This window comes from Leptosomus discolor, chromosome 2 (assembly GCF_034619465.1).
Source record: "Leptosomus discolor isolate bLepDis1 chromosome 2, bLepDis1.hap2, whole genome shotgun sequence".
In the NCBI taxonomy this organism is placed as follows: Eukaryota; Metazoa; Chordata; class Aves; order Leptosomiformes; family Leptosomidae; genus Leptosomus; species Leptosomus discolor.
The window spans coordinates 104,400,684-104,423,420 of NC_141392.1; the positions used below are offsets into that span (position 1 = coordinate 104,400,684).

The following is a 22,737-nucleotide window of genomic DNA, read 5'->3' on the forward strand; positions in this document are numbered from 1 at the left end:
GAGCTATTTATCTTACACATCTCTACTTGGAAACATTGACTGAATTCTGAGTTTTCAAAATGCAGTTGTCTCTGGCTGGCAGTACAGGCAGAAAGGGTTTGTACATGTTAATGAGTGAAGGTCTTACGGTATCTGTGCTATACATATTCCAAATAATGCAGCTGAAATTCACCTTCAAATACATGTGAAATTTTGTCCAAAAGTACTGTTCTCAAACTTCCATCACAGAATATATTTTCACAAAACATTATGTTTTATTTAATGCCCTTGACTTTGAAGGTAAGACATCCCAAGAGAAACTCAGCTTCATATACATATTCACACACACACACACATACATATATATTAACAGCCTATGGTGGCAAGTAGGAGTTAAAAATTGTGCCTAAGCATACATAAAGCAAATTAAACAAAAGGCATAAAAGCAATTTTTTTTAAAGTCTTAAGACCGTGGAGAACTCGCTTTGAAACTCAGTGTTAAAGTACTGTATCTGTTTGCCAGAACATAAGCTAAATAAAAGGGATGTAAACAAAGCCAAGGCAAATTACTTTCAAAATTCCACTGAAAATCCTTTTATATTTTTATGATTTGCACTCAATTTTAAGTAGAGCTCCCCCCAAAAGCCAGGATTATAAACTTGGATGGGCATCAAGAGCTTCCTCCAAACAACCATCCTCCTCCTAACTCGTCTAACTGCAAGAATCCAATTTCTTAAGATCAAAATGTAATTCTGTTTCCACATAAGCTTATCAGCTACTGAGCAAATGCAGACACTTGTAGTATCCACCTACGCTTAAAAACAATAAAGAAAAACAAGATTACAGCTGTAATCTACTTATAATGCTAAACAGTTAACAGTAAATGGATTACTAGAGGTAAAAATTACTACACCCTTTACAGAGAGAACTAAAGAATGTCTTGCACAGGTCCTAGGGAGAGACAATTATGCTACTTTACAACAGGAATGTATTTGAAAAAATAAATCCAGCTTTGGTTATTACCTGATAGTTTCCTTTAAGGCTGCTTATTAATTGACTAATTTGACCAACTACATTCAAGTCATGTAAAAGGTTCTGCAGATCATGGTACAGTTGACCCGGTCCCATACAGAGCTTGTCTAAAATGAATAAAACCAGAAGGTTATATATAATAAAAAGTGTAATTCTCAGTTGAAGGAGAAAAGCATGACAAAGATAATAATATTGACATATATTGCTATTTCTTAACACTATGAAAATTAAGCTTATTCAAATTGGTGATGATCTCTCTAGATTGTAAAAACAACTAATGCACCGATTTGCAGCTAGGGTCTTCATTGCTTCTGAAAGATCAGATTTATTCATACATATTTCATCGATATTTCACTTTGCTGCTCCAGGTGCTTTTAACATCCCTGCAGACGGGTAATTGTGAAATGCATCCGGGAAATTATAGGTAATAGTATGTTACCACATATTAGCTTCACATGTCCAGGAGTTACCACAGGAGGCATTTCCTTCTAGCTCACCTTATCATCACCTTCTACAATTAAGATTCAAGTTTGTTCACCTAGTATGACAAAGAGCAATATGCACGAGAACTGCAGCAAGTATCAAAGCTTCACTGGCCCGAAAGTCTCTTGCTGACGTGGCAGTTCTGCTTAGCACCAAGCAGCAGACTTGCTGTTACACCTTAGTTTAAATATCCTGAAGGCTGCTTCCGGTCACGTGATGAAGCCAAAAAATGTATTTGTAGCTTTCACTATGGTGGTTTAAAACTCAGAATTTGTTTACTTGATCGCAAGACAGTTCTGGATCATATATCCACATCCTAACTCTAGCACGAGCCTGCAATTTCACTGAACCACTTGAAATTTTATTGCAATCATGGTTAAGTGAAAAAAGGATCTGCACTGAGATCAGCAACAAATCTTAACTCCAGCAGAAATATTCAGCCCTAACCATCAATAAGTATATATGTTTATGAGGTAACATTAACTCAGAAAAATATTATGGTTAGTAGGATAAGGATTTAAATATGCGCGCAAAGCTTGCAGAACCCTGCTAATACACTCTGACTCCCAGACATGATGTTAGGAGCAGGATGGCTATGTAATTCTTGCGGAAACAACATTCTCCCTCTCCTCTAAAAAGCCCCACCCTGACTCACACAGAATCAGCATGTTCTCCCTTGGCTGAATGACAGGAACCAGGCTGGATTATCTGTCCAGGAAACCCCGGCCGATCATTTAGCTCACGCAGTGTAGTATTCAAACATCAGATCCTTTACCCTTACCACAACTTTGGAAGCTAGTCTGCGGGCAGCAAACTCCCCTGGACCAGAAGGATTTCAACCCTGTGTTGGCAAGAACATGGTCTAAATACAACGGCTACCCACTCTGCAGACAGACCAGAAGCATGGACACAGCGCGGCTGCCAGCCAAGACACCAATAGCACCTCCGTTCCCCAAGTCTGCTACAGGGGCCGGTGTATAAACCAAAATGCAACAAACCAAACACAAATTTATCAAAATAGCATAAGCCAGAATAAACATGAAAAATAAACAGACAGGAAACAGTTCTTAAATCATTAGTTTATTTTCAGTTATGTATCAAAATAAACTGTATTTTCTAAAGGCATGTCCTATTTGGAGGCATCATCACCGTTTTTTCTTTACTGCAATTCACTGTATTAAGCTAGGAGTCTGCCTTAAACCTTGAAAGGCACAAAATTTCAAGGCTAAAGGAAAATGTTACGGGCTACTTTATCTCCGAATTCTCCACTGCAGGAAAATGAAACATAAACCTGAGATGCTACACATTCACGTAAAATTTCAAGTTATGCTCTTGCCTTTAAATCTTCTGGTAAACTGAATCAATGAAAAGATTCCTGTGTATTGCCCTTGAGCACTAAACAGGGGAATGACTGCACTTACCATGATTTACCCAGACAGAGAACAGATGCAACTTTCATCCACCCTTCTTTGCCTGTTCTGAATGTTAATTAAAAGAACAATCTAGCCTTTTTTACCCTTAAAAACAAATCAGCCCATAAGAAAAGATCATTACATTTATTGTCCACAATGAAAAGAAATGACTGCAAAGTAGATTTAAGAGGAAGAGTTTTAAGATTATGGTCAGCAGAGTATGTTTGCAGATTTCTTAAAAAAAAAAACAACCAACCAACAAACCACTTTTCTGGAACTGCAGACTACATACTTTCATTAAGCTGCATTTTTACTTCCTTCAATCCAGATGCTTGAAAAATCAACATCTGAGAGTTGTAAACACTTCTCCTTGCATCCCTCTTCTGCTAGCTTACACCTTTTTTCTTACTGCAGTATCTGCAATAATTGTAATTTGTTAGGAACCAGAATTGCTAGTTCCCAGACACATTAAATTGTTGATTTTGATGTGGCTACTTGCAAAGACAGGGATGGGTCATTGTTAGCAGAAGTCTGGTGAAATCTAGCCAAAAGCCTTGATAGTGTGTTTGGCTCTGTGAAGAACACAAACGAAATCCTTCTTGCCCCAAATTTCTGTAATAAAAAGATAACTTCTGCAAAACAAAAATTTAGACTGACTAGAAGTAATTGGCAGTTTAGTTGAGTTTTTGGCAGAAGTCCATTCACTTACCTGTCATTTATAAACTCCACTACTAAACAAACCAAAATGCTGCACTAGAGAACATACTACCAGTATTTCTGAAATTCATCCTTGTGGGTTTGAACCAAGAGAAAAATCTACAACTGGTGGCTGTGAAAAGCTGAAAGTTTGTGAGGATTCCCTTGTATAGTATGGGTATTTTCATTCAAGTGAATTATATTATTTTGAAGTTTTAAAAGCCAGGATCACTCTTTCCAGCTTCATGAAGACAAAGCCACCAGACATTTCATTTTATTATTGAAAGCAGGTTGGAGAATGGACACTAACCTGCAACACGTAACAGCAAGCACTCAGGCAACTCGGATGCTGCAGGACTTTCTGCCACAGTCTTCAACTGAGGCCATACAGAAAGCTTTAACTGCTTACACAGATGGACTTGCCCTGTGCAGTACACACATCAACTGTGCCTGAAAAGAGCCGTCATCTACAATCCTCTTCCTGGACCTTCAAATGCTCTTACGAATATGCTCATTCCAGCCTTGCGAATAAGGCATAAATCTTGAATTTCCTGCAGTAATTGTCACCTGAGTCTATTTTATCTGCACCATGCATATTTTATAAGCTTTTAATAAGTTAAGATAAAAAGGATGCAACAAGAGTGTCAAAGCAAATAAACTAACCTGGCATCTGAAATTTTGTCACAGACAAACCAAATGGAAGTCATTTTAGGCTCATTCATTAAACACCACGTTCCTAGCACAGGAAAGGAAGCCAAAAAGCAAATCAATAAATAATAAAGAGAGCCTACTTCTACCCTCCGATGTGCTAGAGAAGACAAGTGGCCAAATTAAGAAGAAATTTTAATAGTCAATCAAGGACTAGATCAATAGCCACAGCTAGTATCATTCTTTCGTGGAGGTCCTTAGTGAGTACGAAGTGGAATGCAGAAAGGTAACCGGGCTTCAGAGATCAGCAGTGATGGACTCATCAGAAGAGAGCTCTCTGAGAACTGATCACTTGGTTTGTGTCTAGATAACGAGTTACAAGTTAAAGCAACTTCATTGCAGAACTGGGTCCTGTAAGGGTTACTCACAACACCTTTTAAAACAGATTTAGCTTCCCAGTGGTTAACAAAAAGTTGACTGCCAGTTGATCTGCCTGAGAATTGTCTGACAGCATTTTTCCTGGGTGAAGGGGGGGGGGGGCACACTGGTCTGTTCATCAGATGCGTTTCTCAGTTCACAGCCAAAGACTGGCTGCTTCAGCCCACACATGTTCCCTGACCAGTCGATTGCAGGCTATTTTGGGGTGGGTGTTCACTTTCTTTTTTTCCATGGAAAGCATTGAAAAGCTTCCTGGCTTCACTCCAAAGCAGATATGTGGTCAGTTCCTTTTTATACTTTGAAATATTTCACAAATGATGAAGCCATTTCCTTCGCATTTCTAAGCCACTCTTGCCAATTATCAAGCTACAAAACCAACTTATTTTTCCAATATGAAAAAAAAATCTCCATGAGTTTAGAGAAGATTCTCCCCAGATCTACAAATCCTACGTGTTAACAGCGGACGGTGTGCCCGGGCAGGAGAGAAGGCAACATGCTGTAACCGATAACCACACATGTGGCTTCGGAGGCAACGTTTTTTGCATTCCACCTACAGATCAAGGGTGAAATCTTGGCCACGTGTAAGTTAGCAGGAATTTTTTTCATCAACTCCTTTGTTGCTAAGATTTTACCAGAGGAATTCACGTCTCCCTGCACCAGGCGAGTTTACTGCCAACAACCAGTAATGCATGCAAAATACCTCAGTCCTTGCTAAGCATTATTATGAGATATATTCAAGGTTAAAAAGAAAACAAAACTGCCACTTGCTTTAGAGGGAGGAAAGGAGGCTAAAGTTTAAATTTATTTTTGCTGCGGAAAGATTCTGCTTTTTAAAACAATTGCTCCTTAGCCAAGATATATTTGAACATAATACTAAATACTTCATCTTACCTGCTTGTCTTCCAGTGTTTGTCTCAACACCACAGCTTTAAATTCACCGGTTTTGCCTGGTTTGAAGTAATTATAATTGAAACAGAAACAAACTTATCCTATTTACATCCAGGCATTTTCAAAGCCTGCAGGAAACTCCCTGGGTGTGGTTCAAGTCAGTTTACCTTGGCTTGGGCAAAATTAGGATTCGGAAGGTTGTGCATAAATATACACGTGCAAGAGAAGTGTCTGTGTACTAGTGCTTGGGTGTGGGCAGAGGGGCAGAATTCCCACCTCTGGCAGCAGGCTGCTTTCCTAGGAAGCACAGCCAGCATCTGCAGCTCTTTCCCTGCCTGGCCAGCACAGGAGCAGCTGCTTTAATGCGTGGGCAGAGCAGCCGCACCCTTGGGATTGCTGTCTGTTTGGTTCCTCTAAATTTCCAATTCTCACGTGCCCCACAAGCATATTGGACATTGTAATCCTGAACTGATCACGCCCTATTCTTCCTCTCAAACAATTGCCGAGGGACACATTTATTTACCGTGGTGATTTGTTGTTTGTACACGTTTTCCAGTAGCTTTTGCTGTGTGCTCCGAGTCTCACTTGTGAATTACTAATTTATCACAGATTTAGGCTACTAAAGGGGAAAGACAAAGTGTTACAATGCCTAGAGCAGATGCAGTCACCCATAATTTAAACATCTATTCCAAGGTAAGCAAACATAATGGCTTCAGTGGTCCCTTCCCATACTAAACTCCTGTTTATTCCCAATTAGGAGGATTTTTTTAAGCAATATATATTACATAAATCCAAACGGCATGCAAATAAAAATAAAAGCCTCATTCAGCATATTCTCAATATTGCAACTATTCTTGCAAACATTTCTGTACTGTATAACATGTTAAAGCCAAATACTGCTAATAGATACACTCCTGGATATCTCTTTTACTGCAGAGTAACTAATCTTGACAAGATCTGCCTTGAGTATGACTATGGTAATGACCTTTCTCTCACATGGTTCAAAACCACAACATGTCACTATAAATTGATTTGGCAAAAGCCATATTGACATGAAGTGAGAACCGATGTGTCATGGAAATTCAAGGTCTTTAGAAAGACTACTTTGCTTCTGGGAGATGCAGAGCCCTGAAGTCAGACGAGGTGCTACACGAAACAGCAGCTCACGAATGCTCACATGTGAAAATCAACCAAAACTGAGAAAGACCACGTCCCTGGCTATAGTTCCAGCATTATTGAGGGGTAACACAAAATTAATGATACGCTTGAAGAACATGCCAGATTTGACGACTACTCTGAAAGGCTGGTAGATCCCAAATTTGACTTGCCATTTGCAATCTGGTTTTTGAGGCTGCGCGCATTTGTATTGCTTCCTCCCACTGAGCCATCTGCGTGCATCCAGGCAGCATACTGAAACGTCAAGTGTTATGAAGGGAAGAGATCTGGAAAAGAGTCAATCCTCATCTTGAGCATAAAAATCACCTGGGATGGGGGAAGAAGTTACATATGTGGGAGGTAACTTTAAAAGTTGCTGTGTCTGAGGAAGGCATAACAAGTTGGTACTTGTATAGAATTATACACTCAGAACAAATAATAAAAAAAAAGAGGCCTCTTCTGCAACATTTAAGTCTACATTTAAATCTGAGAAGCTTATATAGTGTTCTGGAAAGCAAAGCATCATGACACCAGCTGAATTCTTGATCAATTCATAATAAACTGGACAGATTTCATGAGATTGTTAACATGTTTAGGTTAAACTATGATGTTGTAGCAGTAATATATTTAAAACTCCTAAAAGCAGTCACAACTACTCAACTGTTTTGTTTTAAATGTGACTTTGATTGTCCTGGAAATGTTTTACTGATTTTTTTTCATCAAGTAATAATATAGGCAGACAGGATCCCACTGCTCAGTTTAAGATGCCCACCTTCAGGAAGGACAAGAACGGAGACTGAGAGACAATGTTACACCTGAAGTAAAACAGTTTCCTGTACTCTGAAGAGCTTGATAATTAATTTAAAGAAGGAAAACAAGAAACCATTAATAAGGCCCAAGATTCAGTTACTGCAATTGAGGAATTCTTCCTCTATACTTGGTACTGGATCCTGCTCCTGCAGATACACTGGTATACAAAACACACAGGACAAATGCCTTACAGCTGCTCTGCGGAAAAGAACTCATCAAATAGAGGAAAAACATTCTCCCTGCGGAGGTCTAGTAGAACTAATTTTCTCAGTGCAAGTAGAAAAGAAGACCTTTACGTGGAATTTTCATATACAAGCCATCTATTTCAGCAATGGATTAACAGACCTAGCAAAAGATTATGAATATTGGGAATACCAGAAACATTGTCATTCATTTAGCAGTTGATATTGGTGCCCATCTGTTGAGTACTATTCCCTTTCCCTTTACAAAACCCTTTGCACCAGAACACCTAGCTTTTGCTGGAAGGCCAGTGATGCAGATACCCTGCGGCACTGAAACCTGCTCTTGCACAGAACTGGACAAATCCAAACACCATCTATGCACAAGGGAGGTGCCCCTGTATCTCCGATCCCTTCTGCCTGGAAATTCTGTATGAGTGTTAAAGCCAGTGACAAAGCAGAAGAGATTTTATTTTTAGATGCTGAACTACAAGCTTCCTGCACCTTGTGTTATGTAAGCAAAGCCCCTGACAGGTTCCCCACCACCCTCTTCCTATCTGTGTCCTTCCACTTGCTCACTCATGCTGCTCCTGTTTCCATAGACACCTCAGACAAGCATGTGGGTGGGTTATGTCTTCTCATTTCTCCATTATGAGAACATTTTAATAGCCATTTGGAATTTCAGTAAAATAAAAAAAAAAAAGTGAATTCAAAATCCTGGTTTAAGATGTAAGTATAAGAAAAGCAGACATTCTGCCTTACCTGTTTGTTCCTTCACACCAAATCCAACTCTTGACCTCCACAGTTGCATGCTCCTGAAAAATCTGAGCCACCATAACTAAACTGTAGCTCACCTAAGATTACATCATACTCTCAGGTCCAAACTACACAAATATTTAGAAGGTGCTATCAGCCTTCAGGTTTAGAAACTGAAGCAAATGGCAAGTCAGGAACGACCTCAGAAAACAAGAGCTCAGCTGTCAGCCATCAATGAGAAGCGGAGCAGCTGCTCATATGTAGTTTTATACCACAACCCTCAATTGGGTTTAGTAACCTAGCACAGAAAGAAGCAGCACAAACACATACATAGTATTAAGTGATAAGCAATAAAGCCCTGAGATTACTAGAACACAAACTATTAAATTCAGATATGGGGTACGCAAGCCTTATTACCAGTACAGTCAGGACCTATCGTCATCACCAACCAACATGAAGAGCATTATCATAAACATGAAATGACATTATTCAGTCTAACCATACTTTAATCATGTAAGCACCTAAAGGTAATCTTTATGAGCTTAATTATTGAATCTGATAACTTGAGCCTCTAAAACTCTTTCATGGATTTACTCTCACTGCCACACAAGATGGGAGTTCTTCAAGTCCTAATCACAGACAAAAAGCCAAATACCACATGCAACCCAGTACATATAGAGCAGAGCTGGGAAACAAACCTCCCAAGTCTCAACTCTGATAAAGCACTTTTAACACACTTCACCTCCCTGTCAGCTGTTAATACCTTGCTCTCAACTGGTAATGACATCAATGCTGAGACCTGTCTTGCTGTATGCTCATTGTGTCAGACCTGAACAGCAAAGAAAGAGATTGCACAAAAAAAGTACAGTCCAACCACAAAACTGCTTATTCACACAGCTTGAGCAACGTGAAGATAAAATCAACAGCTTGCAACTGCAAATACTGAGTAAGGTATTAAAGTCATAGTGCTACACCCTTTGTGAGTAAAATTATGCAAGAACACCAAGGAAACACAAAGCCTCTTGAGACGGTGAGAAGCAGCTCATACATTGACAGCATGGCTTCAGGATTATATTAAACTCCAGCTAATCCTGACTGCACAGCAAATTTCAGAGATAAAATGCCATAAATATTTTTCCTGGTGACAGAAGCAGCCGTGCTGTGCCAGAGATGAGGAAGGAAGTGAAAGCAATAGGAGGGAGAAACACTGGAGCTCTGATATGCTGACAAGTGTGGGCCCCACAGCCTGGCTCATCAACATCAAGCTAGCCGGGACAACTGTCAGGTGTCTTCCGGGACTACGTACTGAGTGCAGGTATGGATCGGAGGAACTCCCGTTCCTGGCTCTGTTCTCACAAGGAAGGAAGACCCGAGAGGTGCCATGGCCCTTTCCTTTCACAGGTCCCGAAGAGGAAGGCTGAAGGCAGCATGGACCTGGAAGCCCCTGCCCTCCTGAGGAGGGAGAGGGGTTGCACAAGACCTCTGGGGTACACCTGCATGGGCACAAAGGGCAAGAGAACAACTGGATGTGAGAACATAAACACTGACATAAACAGGCAGCGAAAACACAACTGTGAAGGTGTTTAAACAATGAAAGTACTGCAAGGATCTCAAGACAGGTCTGCAGGTGTCTAAACTGGCCAAGCTGCCAGAGGTTTACACTGGAGTTCTCACAAGACTATCTATAACAATACATGTGGAAATTGTACTGTGAGGAGATTACCTCCCTCTTTCATACTCACTTGCTTATAGCTAGGTTTCTACTCATTTTACTACTCTATGTCAAGACGTGGATGAGACCCCTGGTGACACAGTAAAAGGTTTATAGGAGGCGAACGTCAAGCCCTATAACCACTATAACAAATACGAAATGCAAAGAGAAGAATCTCATCCTAAGTGTGTGAGACAAACACGTAACACTAATTTATTCTGCGCCTAATCTACCAGCTAGAAACATACATCCGCTTAACAAGTGAACATTTAATGTCATCTGTTTTGCTCAGCTGAACAGGTTGTTGGGAGTTAGACATTCAAAATCTCTGGTGTTTTGATTGCATACTTCAATGACAGTTTACATTTATGAACATATTACATCTCCTTTAGTGTACAGTATTATTTTCAATGGTTTTAAAATAAAGATTTAAATTATTATTTATACGTATTTCACAGAGATTAAAGTTCAACTAGCAATTCATGCCGCATCATCCTTTTTAAAACCTACCTTATCGCCAATGCTAGAGTTAGTACCCCACTTAATATTTAGTCTTTGTTACTGTGGACATTATATTTCAATTGTCCTTAAACTGATGATAAAGCTTTTTTTTTTTTCCCTTCCTCAATCCTATATTTCTCACTAGTCAAACCAGCAAAAAACCAGCTTTAATGGCAACGGCTGTAACAGCAGCACTATCTCTGTTTTTGAGAAGAGCTGTCCTTCCACTAAGCGAGGCGTTGACAGAAACACAAGTGCACACTGTAGCCCATCACACATCCCTACCCGTTTCCCTGGCAACGCTCAGAGACCTACACGAAGTGACTGCATCAAACGGAAGGGAACTCAGAAGAGAGGAATCATGCCTGCGCTTCAGCATCGTCACTACTACATTTGGCCATAAACAAACCCCACAGAGATCAAAACCACAGGCGAGGGGAAACAGAGTACAAACGTATGCCTGGAAGTCTGACCAGAAAAGGAGAGAAGCCATGGTTTAGCAGTGCTGAGGTTTGATCTCAGTCACAAACTGTAAACCTGTGAAACAAAAACTCCACTAAACTGAAGCAATAAACACAAATATGCTAACCTGTTTTTTCATTTTACTGTTATCTCCTACACTCATCACTGCACGATATGTAGTACAGACGGGTCTTGCTCATTTTCTCTTTCAGCCTTTAGCCATATGGCTCAAATTAAATGGTTCTTTGCTTAAGTAATAGGCTATGCTGTGCATGGCTCCTAATCAACAGGATCAGCAGCAGAACACCGCTGACAGGCACTGGTTTCTCACGCAGAAATGGCAAGATGCTTAGCCCTCTCCCTTTGCTTCTATAGAGTCTCTGTAGTCTGGTCTCCTTACACAAAATCGCTGTAAAAAACTTTTACAGCTCACCCTTTTGGTTCTTGGGAACCAGAGAACAGACAACTCGGGGTGGTTGCTGTCGCTGCAGCACCAAACAGGCATTCAGCACAGAAACTGCACTGCATGATCCATCAACAGTTTTGCATAAAGTGCTGCAAACTCCTAATAACACGTGCCAGGAGTCTGAGAAATTGAACTGAAATTTTTGCTCCCATACTCCTATTTAAAGGGCAGTGAAATACATGTATTTTCAGTGACTTTATATATAGACAAATGACTTGCAAGTGAAGGTCAACTTCTGATTCTTCTAGAGGGCAATATAGTACATTTTGATAAGAAGTTACAAATTTGCCTTTGACTATACTTTTTATATCTTTGGAAGGCATATTTAAAATATGTATTAATATGACATACTAAAAACGTAGTTGTATTCATTGCTCTTTTACACATCCTCTATTTTATCAGAAAAGTCTGTGTAGCATTTAACTTTCTTGGTGCCCTCTTTCCATAAATTCAACTTCTCACCCATTTTGATTGAGTAAGCATCACTCACTAGAATACAGCGATGCAGTAAATTTCCTCAAAAGCCAATGAAAAAAAAAAATCTCTAATAAACCAAAAAACAAGGAAATAGCCAGCAGGTAAATCCTTTCAACTACTAAAGATCATTCAGGATGAAACAGCATGTATTAGCAAAAAAAAAACCAAACAACACCAGAACAAATGTGTTAATTGCTTTAGACGCTGTAAGCATCTAAAATAATTAAAGACACAAAATTCACAAAAAATTAGTAGGCAATAACTTAGTACTTGAATAGTCACAGATTACTCTTTCAGCTTCTCTGTGAGATAACATGATTATCAAAGATACCAATTTACCTGTGGGCATGTTTAAGTGACCAGTGCCCTCCATTAGACTCCCTCTGGACATACTAGATGTCTGAGGTCTTTTGAGCGTTTAGGGTTCCTACGCAGAACACAGCATGTTTTATAGGTGGGGAAAGTGAGGTACACAAATAGCAAGACTCACCCATGAACATACAACCAAACTCATGACAGAGAAAACACTAAAACTCAAGAGACCTTAAACTTAATGTTCACTTCCCCGGGTCCATAATAAACCAGTTACCTATAACTACCTTGGGGGGGGGGGGGAAGGAAAACAAAATCAAACCAATATCCCAGATGTGAATGCTGAATCCATTACTTTCAGTAGTTCACAGAAACAAGAGGTGAAATCAATACATGAATCAACACAACTGTGTGGAAGAACAGAATTCACTAACTAACATTACAGAAGGAAGACGTGTAATTAAGGGAAGTGTTTCATTTTGAACTTTTCAACCATTTAAAACCCAGGGTCATCCCCGTATCACATAACTACTTTTGCTGAGTTCTTTTTGGGTCTTGAATCACTGTTCTTGTTTCACAGAACCATAAAATAGTTTGGGTTGGAAGGGACCCTTAAAGGTCATCCAGTCCAATCCCCCTGCAGTGAACAGGGACACCTTTAGCTGGATCAGGTTGCTCTGAGCCCCATCCAACCTGACGTGGAATGTTTCCAGGGATGGGGCTTCTACCACCTCTCTGGGCAAACTGTTCCAGTGTTTCACCACCCTCATCATAAAAAATCTATTCCTTATATCCAGGTTGAGTCTACTTCCTTTTAGCTTAAAACCATTACCTCTTGCCCTATTGCAACAGGCCCTGCTAAAGGGCCTTCAACCCAGCAGCCTCACCTACCATTATAGTAGTTTTCATATCTTACCACAGGATTAAGTCAAATGCTCCAATAACCACCCTAAAATACGCTTCAAATATCTCTTACTGAACGACATTACATAACACAATTCTTCCAGCACAAGTAAATGAAGACCAAGTATATACAACTTCCTGTTCATTATGAAAATATTCCTCTTTTCCTATACTAATACAATTTTTCAGTTCTATGAATGTGTCTGTGCTTCTGCACATGGACAGATTGTGAAGGAGGGGAGAACAGCAACAGCCTACCAGAAGCAGTACAGAGATTTACTAGGGAAAAACTTTATCTTGCATTTTTCTGCACGTGGTTCTACAGAAGAAAATTAGCACATCAGGCCTCTTTGGCACACAAAGTTAACTACTTCCACAGCAACCATCCTGTTGGGATGCCACAGACTCATACTCACAGATCTTCAAGCAAGACTAACTCCAGTACATGAAACAGGACTTTGTCTGATCTCCTTAGTGAAATGTGATCCGATAAACACGCCTTTTTTTTCTGAAGACTGAGAACGTGAAACGTTTTCTGCTTTAAATACGGTTACAGGAAGCAAACGGAAATAATAATTGCACTCCACTAGGAAACAATATCAGAAGCATACAAATAAAAGACTGTGAAACAGCTGATACTTCAATCCTTCTCCATGTTCATAACTAAAAGAACTCATAATCTACTTTTGGAAATTTTCCTGCTTTCCTCCCACACCCTCAGGCCACACACTTTCTCCAGCCAAAAGACAAAGGGCTTTAAAAAAAAAAAAAAAAAAAAAAGGACACGAACTTAAAACTCCAAGCGTGTTCTCCTCTAGAATTCAGAAGTAAAAGACTGGTACACAAAGCAGAACTAGGTACAAAACTGCAAACTGATGATTTTGCCAAGTGAAAATCAAGTTCATGCAGCTCTTGTTCTTCACCTTAAAACAGTACTAAAGTACGCCCTTGATTTATAAGTACTCGTAAAACCTTTCAACCATTGCATATTAAAGCCTATATGAGGCAAGTTCAAATTCAGCTATTAATTTCTCTGTAGCACCCAAAGTAAAGTTTGCATCTTTAAGCTACGTTATCCTTTCTTGCAGCATCGCAGAAAGCTGAAAGCACCAATTGCATTTAGCCAATAATAAACAGTGAGATAAGCTTGTGATAGTTGCCTCCTCAAAAAAAGGATTTTGGTGGAGAAAAAAGATGCCATGATAAGAGAAGCGTAACCAATAACCAGTAATCCTCACAAGGACACAACCAGAATCCATTAGCAAGAATCCTTGCTAACCCCAGCAGTAATGTGAGAATACCGATCTTCCAGGGGTCAAGTATTTAACCTGGTGTGCTGCAGATACAAACCAATTTTTCTCAGTCCTCCAGAAATGGAAGAGGTGACCCCCTACTACTTAATGTTTTTACACAGAATCATCATTATTCTGTACCTCTCCAGTTCCCGCAAACTGGAAATGGGAGCTGAAAATAAGGTCTGAGACATGGATCTACATCATGGAAGCAGGATTTTGCCTGCAGCATCCCAAATTGTTCTTGATCATTAGATGTTATTAAAACCACATAGTATGAGGTCACTGGGATTCCACCACAGCAGTTTCTTGGTATACTTTGAAAACAGAGAGAAACAGAACATAACTTTATGATGACACAGTTTCAGGCAAAGAATGACAATATTTCGCTGGTAGTCCTTTGCAGTTTGTGGCAAATACCCAAGAGTCTCACCAACAATGTGATACTACCACGACAGCGTCTTGGTGGGTGCAAATAAAGACGCAACAGTGAACCATTACACAAAGTCTCACCAGTTCTTTCCCTGTGCAAGAAGACTGTACTTTCTCAGCTTCTGTAATCTTCAGCAACCAAAAAGACTGGAACTAAGGGGGTAACTCTACAGAATAACTGACACAATTAGGTGTGCATTCAAACTTGCCCACACAGGCCACTTTGGACATGTCTGCATTCAGAGTAACAGCTGGCGCAGACACAGCAGTACATGCAAACAGCAAGGTTATGCTCTCCCTCTTTCACAACTGGTTATATTCAATTTAGTTGGATCATTTAGCAGAAACGTTTGATTAAAGCTGAGGGAAGATTTATTCATTTGTATAACCATTCATTTGTTATATCCTTTTAAATTCTTATCTTTTGATACCTCTTATTAGGAGAAGACTGAACTAATACAATGATCAGAGCTTACCAAGAGAACAATTATTTCAGCTCATCTTTTACCTACTGAGTACCATTTTACCTGAAGGTTGAAACTACAAATGGTGTACAAAGTCATTTATTTTTCTCATGATATTGTCACCAAACATCACAAAGCTCAGAACCCTCAAAGACAAAAGGTTCAAGTAGGTTCTACAGGACTGTTTGGGTGAGAGTTTTTCTTTCTCCCCTCATGCTCCACTTCTCCATCTGATCTTGCTGACAGGCAAGGATTTGGTCTAATCGTCTGTGAAGCTGCCGCACAAAGTCACAGTAGGAATATTGTACAAGCTGTTCCTCCCACACTCACCTACAAGAAGGACCCCCCCCTTATATACACTCCTCTCATAGTCATGCCTACAGCAGCTGGTAAATGATAAAGTAAGAGCTTTAATCTCATTGTCTGAGTAGCCCATTAATACTTAAAAGGAGTTACAAGCATGAAGTCATCCTTGAAACTGAGACATAAGTACCTACAAAAATTTTCTGTGGCTATTTACAAAGGGAGGAGCAAGAAGACCCGACAATAACCATCCTGGAGAATATGGGAGGTACTAAATGCTGCAGCTGCACCTCAGATCATTCTGAAGGGTAACATTTATGCATCCTTATAGCACAACTGTGGGAAAATTCATGAGGCCACAGGTGCAATATAAAATAAATGTAGTGTGAAATAATGCCCAGAGCTAGCACTGAAACCAGCATAAGTTACAGTCCATTAACGGCGATCACAATCTCGATATATTAAATGCACTTAAAAATATTTAGGCAAAATACAGGATACAAAAATAACTCATTATAAAAGAAAGACTAGCTACCGAGTAAACTCTTGAAATTCATACATCTCTTGAGGGTAGTTGGTAGGCTTGTAGGATGGATTAACAAGCACAGAACGAACGTGCAAACTTCAGAGCTTGAGATTGCTTTTGGAGAGAGACTAGGAGGAAATTAGCATAGTATTTCAAAAGCATTCATTAAAATTAAAATTGAAGTTTTTTTCTGAAGCATTTGTTACTAAGTTTGAAGGGTGGGATACTATGGGCTTACCTGCAGTAACCACTTGTGTCCAGACTTTTATTCCACAGCTACAGGGTGGCTGGTCATTTTTATTGAGAGAAACCTCCTTGCTTTAACTATTGGGTAAGGAACGTATGTGTGACCAGCTACCATGGGACAGCCGGCAGAGAACACCAAAACCACCTTTGTGCACGCCCACACACATTCATGCTTTAAAACTCTTTATGCATTCATGCATAGAACTCTAAACTAGGACAAGTAACCCATGGTGCAAGGCAGGAGATGGGCTATAACTTTACGGATTCTCACTTTCCAAAGAGTTTGTATCACTGTTCATGTTACAGAAGTCTTCATGCACAAAATGCTTTCCTTTGTTTCCAGCAGCCCACTGAAATTCCAATATGGGTTATAACAAAAAAGTCTGTAAAAGTCAGTAACTCCTGTCACTTACTTGGCTTAGAGTTAATGATGACATTTTCAGCAGAGTGCTGGGGTGGAAACCTGCAGTTCTCTCCTTGTCCCTCACTGCTGCCATACTCTATGACTTCCACTTGTCCCAGTGGTACGCTCCACTTCAATAAATACCTCTGGCCAGTTGTCACGGTGCCACTGCTTTCACAGGAAGAGCTGGAAGATGCACAAATTATTGCTGTGACAAGCAACTATGTTTCATGGCATCCTATTTATTATTTTAGCTTCTAAAATCCACTGTTTGTCAGTCGGAGTACCATGCACAACTTGAAACAAATACATGCATCACGCCAACTTCTGTGACTGACCTTTCCTGGAATGCAAAGACTGGCTATGCAGGTGCAGATAATTCCGTTTACAAACAGCATAGGACTACCAACAACAGTCCCTGCACTTCTATAACAAAACATAAATGACCAGCTTTTAAGATCAACATGCATTTTTAACATCCTAATATGAGTGCTTAGGATGATACTTTGGCTCTAATTCTTTTGAAACAGTGCTCCAAATAAGTAAATGCTACATTTAGGGAAGCATGGATGATGGGACCTATGAATGACTATTGGCAGCAGGAAGGGTAACGCGACTTCCCAGGGGCTGACAAGCTAGCATTTCTGCTGAGCCCCACAGCCCAGGATATTCTTTACAGCAGATCTTCAAAGTCCTGTGGCTTCTGAGAGTAATCCCACATGAGCTGCTGCTAAAGGAAGTGTGTATCATAACAGGCATTTCAGAGGAAACAGCACACTGAGGAAGTTCACTTGAAATAGAAATGACATTAATACTCCTTTTCCTTTCTTTCCTTCATTTCCTTATTCACATTCAAGCACATACAACACACACCTATTATAAAGGACAAAAGAGATGTTAAAGTGAACAATAAAGGTCTACTTCACAGAAAGTATTACTGAAATAGAGAAGTTAAATGCTTGGGAGAAATCAGCAAAATGCATTTATTGAGAACAGTACCTAAATGCTGATGTTCAGCTACCCATTTGCAACACAGTCACACTTTTGCTTCAATGAAGGGGCAAGTATGAACAACAAACACAAGTGCTACAGCTTCAGTAAATATTTATAAACTCCTGATCTAGTTCAGAATAAAGAAAACAAGAATAGGTGGGACACAGCTGTTGAGTCACTAGGGATAGCATCCACCCTGTCCAACTGCTGCTACTCAGAAGTTAGGTCTCCGGTTCAAGCCAGTCATCTAGACTACATGTAAGAAGGACCTTCTAAGGTTTACGCACTCTTTAGAAACACACATCTTTTGCCAGCTATAGAAAATTGGTCTGGAACCAACGGTCCCCAGGCTCCTGGGATGCCTGGCTGTTTCTGTAAAGGTTAGCAAAAGGTGGTTAAGAAAAGTGAGCTGATACATACTGTGCAGCTACATGTATATGAAAAGCTTCTGAAGAAGTCTACAGCTCCAGGGTAAATCTGTAGGTATGCATGTTGAAAACCACTGCTATAACAGAAGCCTATCTTAGGTTAGATGCCTAATTTCTATATACTAAAATGAAGAGAAATAAAGCTCATCCTCTGTGAGCCAAACAGGCAAATGGTACATTCTATAGCATACGCTTATTTTGAACAAAAACTTCTGGGCTGCATACAGGTGTCATATGTGAAATCTGGCAGATGATTTCCTTCAGTCCCTAACTATATTTTGCATAACACTGGTAGTTTCTTCTGCAGTAAAAATCTAAGAGTGTCCATGAAATCATTGAGGAATCCTAAATCCACACACACAGCTTGCAGGCAGATGCACCTGCAACTGAACACCCCAAGGAAGTCAAACACCTTTTTTTTTATTAGTGAACAACCCTAAAAGTGCATTCGATTATTCTAAAAACTCACTGCTATAAAAATAAGAAGGCTGGAAAAAACACCTTAACTGCTAGAGAAAACCATAATTAAACTTTTTCAGAGTTAGCAAACCCCCATGACACATGCGTGCCCAATTACCATCCCAAAGGAGGTTGCTCAGAACCAGTTAACGCTCACGGGAACAACAGCGCTGTGATAACCCGAACTGCTAACTTAATAAGGAACCCAGGGACTTGACATAATCATGAACTTTTCACATGGAAAATGAAAACAGACTGCACATTGCCACTTCAGGGACAAATACAGAAAATCCAAGACAATGACGGTATGCAAGACGAAAAAATATAAATGGTTGAAAGCAATTTTCTTGCAAACGACTATTAGAAAATATCCAGGTGTTACTTAGCACCTGAGAATTTGTAAAGGAAAAGAATCACAGGATAATTAACAAGCTCCTTCATTCTCTGAAGGGCAGTTATTACATGGCACTTCTCACTCACTAATATGAGACTGAGAATTCACACGATTACAAAAATACGTACTGTATTCATATTTCAGGAATAAACTAAGATATCGGCTCATACCATGCTTAAGAAAAGCTGTTCTTTGAAGATTTTAATGGTCTGGTTTCTCTGTCAGAATGTATCATCACATAAAGCAATTTATGACACAAGCAACATTTGAATGTGAGTGTCACCTTGGTAGACAGAGGTACAGTAACAGTAATCACAACAGTCAACTACAACACAGAAGGCACTATGAAAGAATGCTTTCTTCAAAGCACCTCAGCTTTAATCCTTCAGTGTTTGGTCTCAGAGATAAAAACCCTTCCCCAGCTGGAACTTTGTTAGTGAGTTCCAGGTTTGTTCTGGCTATGTGCATTAGCTTTGTGGTTTTTCTTAAATTTGCAAATTGTGTCAGTTACAGATTTGTGTGTGTGACAGTATGAATTTAAGGAAGAACAGAAACAAATCCTACCTTGGCATGCCCGTGCTCCATTAAACACTAATACACAGCAATAACTACGCACTACAGAGCATTTCTATCGGTAATCATCATCTTACAAATTTACTCTAGAACTTCCAAATATCAGCAGGCAATTTAGAGGACTGTAACAAAGCTAGTGATGCACTTATTATGACTACTCTTCGAAATCATTAGCCACAGTAAAAACAACAATAAATAAAAATTTTGCTAAGTGTCATCTTTGCCGTTGAAGCTTGAATGATCATTTAAAAAATACGAATCAATTCTCACCGAATATTTACTGTTGCACACATCAGCACATCATTTAACATGAAAAGCCGTCGTTCTTTCGTTTTGATAATTTCTCCTTTGTCATTGTAAACCGTCTCAACCATATCATCAGTCCGTATGAGGTATCTGTTTCCACTGCTGAGTAGCTAGATTTCAAAAACAATCGACATTTTATGTTACACATGGTACGTCTAACACTTGTTGCAAAAAGTAAAAGAAAATTCAACAGGATATCACTTGCCATCCTAGTACAAGTGTTCACAGGTGGATTTGCCAAGTGAATTGAGCCTCTTTACTAATTTGCTTTTCATTTAGAAACGCAGTAACTTCTGCTGCCATCAGTATGGCAGGGGTTTTCAGTCTTAATATGGAACGTAATTTCTCTGAAAATCTTCCACACTGATAAAGGTCCCCTAGCAAAAACAAATTATAGCTTTCACAATTTTTGTGGTTTCCTTCCCTCATCCCTTCTTTCACAATGCATTGAAGCACTACACATGGTTCCAGCTGTCCCAAAGCAGGAAGTCAGGGTGGGAGGAGGAAGAGTGGTCCCTGCCTGCTCTGCCCACCTGGCCAAGGAGCGTGGCTGGCAGGTTACCACCAGCCATGGAGAAGACGACATGTACAAGAGATGCAGGGCATGTAAATTGCTCCTGCTGCTTGCCTTCAGGGGCCGAGGATCAGCACTGTGTGCAAGTGTGAACTAATCCCCCACAGGTCAAACACGCTCCCGTGGTGGCCAACAGAACAAAACGGCACATAATTCATTTCCTATCCATCCACCTCCTTCACCACCCATCTCACCCTGCCTGGCATTATTCCAAAACTGTATATGCAAATATTAACTCACCGGGCACACAGGGTCCTGTGTGATTTGGAGTGACTATCCATGTATCTATCAATTCATCCTCCCGGTGCATAACACAAATTTTTACAGTTGATATTGACTGACAAAAGGAAACCTAGACCACCTCTTAAAAAACACATTCTGTGTCTTGAACTCCTTCAGCTATTTATAGATGATTAGTAGCTGCTTGAAAAAGCAGGAGTAGGAGAACTATAAAAGAAAGTAAAATGTCTGAATCCATCTTGTGATGGATTAGAGTGGAAATACTGTTCCAGTATGACAATAAATTCAGTATCCCAATTCTGATAAATAGCTTACAAGTGTGTTCTACTGTTTTCCTAAAAACTATGCTTTTATGCATCACCAAAAAAAACCCCTTTTCCTTGCACTCCTTCAGCATGTCCCCATTACTCCATCCCAGAATGAGTCCAGAGTATAATCATCTGTAACTTCAAGAAAGCAATAATTGAAGCATTTATGGCCCTTCTCATTGGAAAGAAGGAACCATTTATGATGCAAGTAAGACAAGCATACATATATTCACAATACAGATAGCTACTAACAAATTCAAATGAAGATTTTTGCTTCCTTCCTACCAAATGTCTTCTACAGTTCTTTTAAGACATTTCTATTGTATGATCCAAACGTGTGAATGAAATAAGACTAGGATATGCCCTAAAACAAGGAAAATGTTGGACGCATTCAACAGCACATCTTGAATTGCTCCATAGTTGGAAGCACTGCAGTATAAGGAACTGGTCCCTTCCTTTATGCGAAAGTAATTCCTCAGTTCTAGGAAAAATTAAAAGTTGAATTCTCCCATACAGAAAATGGGCATGAGACTTCACAGCATTATTTCCTACATTGCCACAGAGCATCGATACTGCTGCCGCTACTTCAGCATGTTGCCTTCTCCAGCACACATTGGTTTAACAAGCAAGTCTGTTCCATCCTGGAGGTAGGTCACATCTCGCACCTACCACGAGAATGACCTCATGTTGTTGAGCTCTACAGAAAAAAAACGTAGGCATCTCTTTGCTGTCTATTTTAGAGACTGCTCAAGGCCCACAAACTAACTCTTCCACCATGCATTCTTACTTTCCTAACCTTGTTCAGATAACGTTCATTCATTGCTTTTGCTATTTGTTTTATTTCACAGCGCTGATCTGCATCCCTTTTCCTTTCATTTAACTTCTCCGCCAGTGTTTCGAGTTCTGTAAGAGCCATCTGTAGAGGTAATCTGTCGGGATGTCCTTTATTAGTGTTCTTCAGCATATCCTGAGGGGAAATGATAAAACAAAACAAAAATTAGGTTTAATTTTAAAGTCAAGTTCAAAAGACTACAGGATATAAAGTTACCATGACATTCTTTACCTGAGTACTACTAATGAATAAGACCAATGAACACCTAATGAATATTCAGACAGCACTTTTGTTACTTGCAGTATCTTTAAGAACTATTAAGATATCAAGGAAAGGGGTCACATACAGCTTATTTACAGTACAAAAGTACAGAGAAGGAACATGAAAATAAACGTAAAAACTGCAACTGTAAATACAAATAAAAAGATGCACAGAATATTAAACACAATTTGAAAAACAAGATTCTAGTGTAATACGTAGGTGTCTGTAAACAATGATTTAAAATTAAAACTCTTCGAATATTTACTGTTATTATTCATCACTAAAACACTGACAACATGCTCATCCCAAAGTATGAGGTATTACTTACTTCATGAAGGTCACAACAGCTTCTTAAAGTCTTTCCCTTTAGTAGGCACACAGTAGGAACAATTTGA

General features: G+C 39.6%; 1 protein-coding gene across 1 annotated transcript in view; it reads right to left on the reverse strand.

Annotated features, from left to right (window-relative positions):
• Positions 1–22,737, reverse strand: part of ARHGEF10 (Rho guanine nucleotide exchange factor 10) — a 92,600-nt gene that overhangs the window by 37,316 nt on the left and 32,547 nt on the right. Inside the window, exons 15-18 of the mRNA XM_086460470.1 lie at positions 22,046–22,216; positions 20,092–20,237; positions 16,985–17,160; positions 1,003–1,118 (exon numbers count right to left, since the gene is read on the reverse strand). Of these exons, the coding sequence (XP_086316596.1) occupies positions 1,003–1,118; positions 16,985–17,160; positions 20,092–20,237; positions 22,046–22,216 (609 nt within the window). The remainder of the gene's footprint in view (positions 1–1,002; positions 1,119–16,984; positions 17,161–20,091; positions 20,238–22,045; positions 22,217–22,737) is intronic.